This window comes from Ipomoea triloba, chromosome 8 (assembly GCF_003576645.1).
Source record: "Ipomoea triloba cultivar NCNSP0323 chromosome 8, ASM357664v1".
Classification (NCBI taxonomy): domain Eukaryota; kingdom Viridiplantae; phylum Streptophyta; class Magnoliopsida; order Solanales; family Convolvulaceae; genus Ipomoea; species Ipomoea triloba.
Genome location: NC_044923.1, coordinates 12,163,212 through 12,172,003, shown reverse-complemented (window position 1 = coordinate 12,172,003; position 8,792 = coordinate 12,163,212). Strand labels below are relative to the sequence as shown.

General features: G+C 38.0%; 1 protein-coding gene across 1 annotated transcript in view; it reads left to right on the top strand.

The window, feature by feature from the left end:
- The first annotated feature begins 562 nt into the window (after positions 1-562).
- Positions 563-8,792, top strand: part of LOC116026970 — a 14,743-nt gene continuing 6,513 nt past the window's right edge. Inside the window, exons 1-3 of the mRNA XM_031268395.1 lie at positions 563-1,941; positions 2,164-2,374; positions 2,666-3,157. Coding sequence (XP_031124255.1) covers positions 563-1,941; positions 2,164-2,374; positions 2,666-3,157 — 2,082 coding nt within the window. The remainder of the gene's footprint in view (positions 1,942-2,163; positions 2,375-2,665; positions 3,158-8,792) is intronic.

Genomic DNA, 8,792 nt, shown 5'->3' with positions numbered 1-8,792 from the left:
TGACTATCGAACTATCCACGTTTTGGACTTCACCGAATGGTTCGCGAATGCTAAGGTCACGAAGGGCGCAATCGAGAGCAGCGTCAACGAAATCCACATTACGACATCGGTGGGTGACCTCAAGGCAGCATTCGATTTTCAGGCGACGGAGGAAGCAGTCCAGCATCTCTCGGACTATGATTTGGACAAGCAATCTTTCTGGGATAAAATCCGATTGGAGACTGCACCACAGAGAGCATCCTCTGCCCTCCGAAAGTTTCATCTCAAGGAGAGGTTTGCTCTGGCTGCCGACCTAATCATGAAATTCGTCCTCGGCAAGGTGTCCGGAACCGACGAGATCAATCTGGACATCCTCAAGGTCCTCCATGCCATCTGGAACAACACCAAAATGAACTGGGCACAAATCATCTTCGACTCCTTACTACAGCAAGTGCAAAGCTCAGTTTCAAATGCCAACCAGTTGATTAGTAAAAAGGTTGGTTTTGGTTTTGTTGTTCAACATATTTTACGATTGAAGGGCTTAGAGTTGAGGGAAGGGCGAGAGATTCATCGAAATACCTATATGGGTAGGACGAAGTCTCAAGCTCCGAAGGGTAAAAGTGCTAAGGATGCACCATCTCCCTCAAAGCCGAGAGCTAAGGGCAAAAGGAAAGCCCAGCCAGAGAGTGTTAACTCTGATGATGAACCCTTAGGTAACTTGATTAAAAGGGTTCAACTGCCAAAGAGGGCCAAGAGGGCCAAGAAGGTTTCTGTTAGTCAGGTTCGAGAGGTAGCACCTGTTATGATACAAGTACCATTCGAAGACAGGGCACAAGCCCAGGGGGAATCTCAGGCTACTCTGGCCGCTGAGATTGAGAGAGTGCCCCCTACCAAGTCTCTGTCTGGAGCCTTGGTTATTGATTTAAATGTTGATGTTGATGGTGCTGTGGGGGCTGCTGAATCTGAGGTTGGACCTCGAGAAGAGGTTCGAGAAGTTGAAGGCACTGGGATCAGTGATCCAGTGCGAGCAGAAACAGAGGAACCACGAGAGGTGGTTCGAGAGATGGATATTCCAGCAGCAGGTATAATTGTCTCCGATCAAGAAGCTGCTAATGATCAAGGCACTGTGGTCAGGGACCCAGTGCAACGTGCTGAAAATGTGGTGCTAACGCCCATGGAGTCTGTTCAAGTTGAAAGATCTATTGCACAGACTCTAGCAAATGTTGGGCTGGCCAGTGATCTCTTGAATGGTCATCGAGAGATAAATAGACAGGCAGTGGATTGTGCATCACCAACAGAGCTCGTGTCTGCTGGATCAGATGAGTCAGATGCAGAGATTAGCTCTCGGTTGAATCAACTTACTGACGATGCGACTATATCAGACGACTTCTCCAGAGTACTTCGATGGATTGAGTGGAGAACAGGTCCAATTGATCAACTGATTTCGAGAGCAGCATATATGGTGGCTGAGGAGGACTTTGCTTTAAATTGGTTAAATCTTTCATCAATCCCAGCCAATGAACTCACAGATCTTGCCCATGAAATGAATGTGACTAGGAGGAATCTTGGTCGATCTGACAAAGGAAAGGGCATCGCTGCTGATGTACAAGAAGAGGAAGCTGAGTCTGAACTTGATCCTGCAGCTGAGGCTCAATTTCGAGAAGAACTCAGACTTGCCACTGCTCTATCCTTGGGACAGCAAGTAGAAATGACGAGAGGTCCAGGAGAAACCTCTGGTGTTGCAAAGGACGGTACTGAGAATCCCATCGCCATAGCCGCAATACCTTTGTCCCAAGTTGCCGATTCTGCTCTGGGCTCTCAGACAAATGCTTCGAGAGATGGTGTTGAGACCTCTGAAGCACATGGAGTGGCACCGAATTCAGATCAACCACTACCACTACCTGAGCCCACACCGTCGACAGATGAAGATGAAGCACAGACTGTTCGAGAGGGCGAAATTCCGTTGCTCCAACTCCCAGGCTTTCCCATTGATATGGAACTGCCATCACCATTCCTGCTGCCTGACGACGATGCATCAACCTTTGCAGCCAGGATGGTTGATAGAGAAAGATGGAGTGCACCAGTTGCTCCTGAACCGATTGAGATCCCTGACTCACCTGAGCAAGCTGATGTGCAAGAAGAGCAACAAGAGCAGAATGACTCAAGTCCTGCTGGTTCGAGAAGTGCTGAGGAGACTGATGTGACTATCGAAGGTGGAATCCAGGAAGCACCTGTCGATCCTTCATCTCCAAATCCACCAGCAGATGAACAAGTTCCCAGCACTGGTTCAAGAGGTGAAGCTGAGAGGGAAGTTCCTTTGGATGGAAACCGGGAAGCATCCAACACAGAAGTACCCTCTCTTGCTGATCCAATCCCATCAGTTGCTGAAGCTGAGGCTCCAGGTTCGAGAGGTGAAGAGCGCGAAGTGATCCATCCCTCAGGTGGAAACCGGGAAGCGCCTGACATGGAGCTACCTTCAAGCTCTGATCCCAGTGCTCCTGCTGAACCTCAGAGACAAGTTCGAGAGGTGGACTCGCAAATGCAAGTCATGGGTGGAAATCTGGAAGCACCCAAGTTCCCTCCGATGAAAGGTAACTCTGATTCTACTTCTTCTTCTGACTTTGGTACACAGGCCGAAAGAGTGTTCATTGGCGAGGTGCGTCAATTCATGGCTGACCAAACTCAGAAGATGGCTCAAATCGAGCGCATACTGGCTGTCGTTCGAAACCATGCGATGCCCGTGGCTGGCACAAGTGCCTCTCAAGCTCGCCACGAAGAACTCCTCGAACAGGCTGTATGGGCTGAAGATGCAGCGCGAAAGGCTGCTGATGAAGCTGCTGTGGCTCGCTCAGAGGCTGAACGAACGAGAGATGAACTAGCTGAGCTACGAGCAGAATTTAGAGCTTATCAGAATTCCAGTGAGCTTCGACAGGATGAAATGAAGGCCATGCTTGATGATCTGTCGAACCAAGTGCCTGCCCAGCTTGAGTCACTCTTCGAAGGGCTGTCTACTCTCCTTTCCCGTGGTGATGCTGCCAACAAGGGGGAAAACAGTAGTCAGAGGGGAGGAGGAAGAGGCAAGAAAAGGACAGCAAGCAGTGAACCAGCTGGTGGACCTCCTGTGAAAATCCCAAAGTTAACAAACTGGCAAATGGAGGAAGCCAAAAGGGCAGAAGCTGTAAGGGTTCAGCGCACGCTGGAAATGGAGAAAAGGAGACAAGAAGATGAAGAGAGAAAGAAGAAAAGACAAGAACAACTAACGGCCAAGGAAAAGAAAGATGAGCAGTTCATAAGAGGCTACAGAATGGGAATCAAAGAAGACAGCGCAGAATATCTACACGAAATCATAGTAAGTCTTATTGCCAAAACTGACTTATCGTTTCATAGTGGCCTAACTCCTAAGGAATGCATCGAGTGGTGGAGAGATGGGGTAATTGAAGGGAACTTCATAAGTGAAGCCTTCATCAATTACATTCACCTTGACGTCTCAGAAGAATATCTAGAGAAGGTGAATTCTAAAGATCCCGTCGAGACACGAGCAGCCATAAACGAGAAGAGAAAGGAAAACAAGTAGTAAGCTCTCGATGTCTACATGCATTCGTTCCTTATGTTGTTCTTTATCTTTCTGTAATCCTCTCTTCTTATGCCTTGTAAAACATTCCTTGTTTATGCTAATATATATACATATCTTTTGCTGGGGGTGTTGTGTGAGTTCGTATCGTATGCATTAGGATATTAGCTCACTTGTCAAACTTACCGTATGCGCTGAAAATAAAATCAAAGTTCTTTTCTTGCTAAATCAGCCATATAAGTAAGTATAAGTGTTGGCATCATCAAAAAGGGGGAAATTGTTAGGAACATAATGTAATAGGTTTTGATGATACCAAATGTAAATCAGAATCCCCTAAGTGTCGAAAGATAGGATTCTATGTAAGTTCGACAAGTAAACTAAGAGCGAAAATATAACCGGGTAACTTTGAGCTCAACTCGGAAAATATTTAAGCTTAAGGTAAACTTGATTGAACATTTTAGATGTTTTCGTGTTGTAAGTCTATAGTCAGAACAGAAGAAGACACGAGACAACACTGGAGGAATAAGGGTCTGCGAGACATCAACTAAGTCTCGAGACATAAGCAGAAGTTCGAGAGATAGAGTCTCTCGAGACATCAATCCAGTTCGAGACATGGATTCGAGACATCAGTCAGGCGAGACACCAAACTAAGTCTCGATACACTGACACTTCTCCATAGGGCTGAACGGCAGTAAAGGAAGCTTGGATTAAATTAATCTAAGTTTGGAGAAGAATAATATCATGGAAATAAAAAGGGGGGTGCCTACAGAACGTTATGGGATCTACCGGAAGTGGATGCCACGTCAGAATTGCACAACAAACGGATAGAAAGTGCACCAACCCAAGGTCGGTCTTATTCCCTAAATCAAGGATCATGGGAATATAAAAAGAGTAACTTTTGCCAAATAGAGTAAGTGGAGCATGGACTCTAGAAAGTGGATTAAAGAATATTCACTACAAGACAAAAGGCACAAGTTACAAGACCACCACTCCATGGAACATGCTAAAAATACTCAAGTCCCATGATCAGCATGGGAGACAGATTTCAAACGGAATAGTTTTCCCTCCAACGGAATTATTCCTCAAACTCTCATATATAAGGACGTGAAGACACAAGCATTAAAGAGGTTCGAGAATTCTAAGCTATCATACGAAGTGTCCAATCTAAACGTTCAAGTGCAAATGCTAAATTCGGAATATCATTCTTGATATTCAATACAGCGAGAAAACACATCTTAGTGTTTGAGAGAGTTACAAAGCTGAAACATATACATATCCAGAAGGTGATCAAAGCTGATCTACATCGACATCTTTTCAACGATAGCTTTTGGTCAGATTGGAGTTTGTTACATTAAACTGTGACAACCAAAGGTCCTTGCTTTGGATTAAGCAAGAAGAGGCGGAGTAACCTGGCTGCTGTCTAGTGAAGATCCTGAGGCTTGAGGCGGGCTTGGTGATCAAAGCTCAAGTGCTCGAGAGGTGGAGTAACAAGAAGCGGGGCGAAAAACCTGAGGCTTGAGGCGGGCTTCGTGATCAAAGCTCAAGCGCTCGATATTGTACTAAAAAGGGAAGTTTTAGTGCAATCCTTCTAGGGAGTTTCTAGAAGAAGAGTGGACGTAGGCGGGTTGGCCGAACCACTTAAAAATCTCTCTCTCGCATTTACTTTCTGTCTTTTATCTCTCGCTATCTAACTCTCGAACTGCACTGCATATAATCGCACTTCTCGAACTAACTCAAACTCGTGCTAATTAAAAGGGGATAACATTTTCCGCTGCGCATAAAACTTTGTCTTCATCACGTGAGGTATTGGACCTAAACATCCTAAGTCCAGTACACACGAGAGGTTGAAAAGATTTGCAAAATCTTATACAAGTCTATTCACCCCCCCTTCTAGACTTGTACCCCATCCCCTTGGGACCAACACTACCAAGATGCCATGGCTATATGTCGTTGGATAGGCTATCCAAACTTATTTATTACATTTACATGTAACCCAAAGTGGCCTGAAATCCAACGGTTTATTGAAGTTAGAGGTTTGCGGACAGAAAATAGACCCGATATTGTTAGTCGCGTCTACATATGTATTTCTTTAATTTAGAATTATGTGTCTACAATACCTTTATTTGAAAAAATTATTCATTATCAAAAAATTAAATTAAATAAGAGAAAATAATTTCATTAGTTATATTGTCTTTATTTTCTCTAATGCAAAGATTCTTTACATTCGATATTATTAATTGATATTCATTACATTGTCCATTATCTTATTTTTACAATATATATCTTGTAATTAAATATCAAAGTTATAGTACAAAATAATGTTATATATTTATTTACCAAGTATTTTATTAATACAATGAAAAAAATTTTAAAATAATTTGAAGCTAATTATATTAACTACTTGGGATTGGTTGACAAAGAGAGTACTCAAATAATAACCCAACAAATTGAAGCAGAATCACTCTATTTTACTCTTATTGAATTAAATAAATTAGTAGTTACACCAAAAAATGATACATATGTATTTCTTTATTACCATGAAAAAAATAAAAAAGAATAGTATTTATTTAGAAAAAAATAAAAGAGAATTAAGAACACTTAGAAAAATTCAAATTAAAATTAGTATTTATTTAGACTATCATTTTTAGACCAAATATTTAGACTATCGATTTTACAAGGTTGCAAACATTTATTTTAGTAATAATTATAATAAATTTTCTATATTATCTTGGAAATATACTTTGAGTTAGATATTTAAATAAAAAATATTCGACATTCAATTACCCATGTATAAACTTCTCCTATATAATCTTGCATTGATATACTTTCAAATATTTATTTAAATATAAATATTGGGCATTAACCCATTCGCGCAATGCGCGTATAAAACTAGTAATACTTATATTTGTCATTAGTAGAATGCTAAAATATAATAATGATATATTTTACCTTTCACATTTTTAAACTTTGAAAACCAACGTCATTTATGTAGGGAAAAATTTATATATAGTAGTTATAATATCGTAGTTATTTTTAAAAGTTAGATGAAGTAAACAAATTGACATGCAACAACTTTTTTTAGTGAACTTTTAACATGTTGCAAGGATTCAATATGTATATATGTATTATATTTATTATTTTCTCTTGTTAGATATATATATATATATATATATATATATATATATATATATATATATATATATAATATGAAGAAAAAAAATACCAAATAGCAATGAGATTGTACTTAATATATTTTATTTTTTTACTTTGTAACAAAGTTTCCCAATATTGCATTGAAAGATTAAAAAATTATTTCAATTAAAGTAGTGTGTGTGTTCGAATCAAATTATTATTTTAATTTTAACAATTTTTTAATTAAAATTCAAAAAATAAAACAAATGAAATTAAAAATATCTATAATACAAAAATAATAAATTAAATATAAGATTTCAATTTTATCTTATTAGAATAAATTAAATTTGACATATCTATTTTGATTTAGTTTTTTATTTTATTTTAATAGAATATATAGGCAAAATGGTCAAATAGGCCCATGTACTATTATTGATTGTTCATCTAGCACCATGAACTAAAATATGGTCCATCTAGGTCATTATACTCTTAATAATTTTTCATCTAGCATTTTTAGCCTATTTCTAACAAGTTACTCATCTAATTTGATGACATGGAAAAATAAAATTAGAAAAAATGATGACATGTTATTTATGTGGATGTTTTGGATGATTTTACCCTATTTCATTAATGAAGAAAATGATTTCTTGCAAAGAAATATGGTACAAATCAAAATGTGGCTCACATGGGTTTCGCCGGACCTCTTCAATGGATGAATATGTGTAAGGAAAACCACTGCAAAGGGTCAAGGAGATTATCAAAGCATGAAAAGACCAAAAATACTCCTATTTTGGATGGCAATTTGACGAAAATTTTAACGGTGGACTAAAAGTGGCAAAGACTAAATAAGACTGGCTACAATGTGGCAAAGATTAATGAAGTGGACTAAAATTGGCAATGCCCAATAACAGTAGGACAAAAAATAGAAATGACTCTAATTTTAATTATATATTGCAATAGTATGGTAAACAATCAATCTACAATATTTTGAAAATGAACCAATATTATATTAAAAATGAATATAATATATTGATCAAGTATAATTTTATGTTAACCCAATGGGGTAGCTCAAGTGGCAAATGAGTTCTCTTTGTCGGGAAGAATTCCGGGAGAACCCGGGTTCGATTCCCACAAGTGACAATTCCTCCTGGGCCAACTCCTGTGCCTCTTGGAGCGAACGTGGGTGGACCCGGACCATTAAATGGACGGAGAAAGACCCCGTGAATTTACCAAAAAAATAATAATTTTATTTTAATTGAATACATTAAAATAAAAATATCAATATAGGTGTTATTTAAAAGTTTTTAATTAGAACTTTTTAATAATATATTTTTGTATATAAATTTTATTTGTATATAAAAAAAACTAAACTTAAATTGAAATAGAATATATTGAGTATTAGTTTAGTGTATCTTAAAAGTAGACAATGATTCATGGTGTAATAAATATTTTAGTGTACCTTAAAAGTAGACAATGATTCATGGTGTAATAAATATTTTAGGTAATCATTACTATAAATTAAATTATATATAGTATTTTTGTTATTATTTAATTAGGTAAAAAATGATTGTAATTTCAAATTTCAAAACAGAAGTATTTTTTTAGGATGGGCGAGAAAACAACACTTCTGTTTTAATATATACTAGTGTTGCACCCGTGCGATGCACGACCATTAATAGATAGTTAGTTTAAACATCGACCATTAATAGATAGTTAGTTTAAACATATTTAACTGTTCAAAGAAAAAATGACATTAAAAAGATTTTTTTTTTGAAAAGGAACATTAAAAAGAAATTGTTTTAATATTCAATAAAAAAATATAATTACAAATTATTGAAAATTTCTTTGTACACCACATTCTGAGTACAGTTTAATAAGCCCTTACGTTCATCACAAATTAAGATTTTGAGTCCATTAGGATTACTAACTCGCGAAACTGCCACATATAACTGTCATGGTTAAACAAGAGCACATTTTAATTATGGCAATAAACCCATCTACGGGCAGAACGAGAAGGGTAGACTTACTTATGACCCAACTCAAGGGAATGGGGGCCAGATGACTCATTACAAGCCTAATTATAATTCTCAGTTGGATTATGCACAACAAA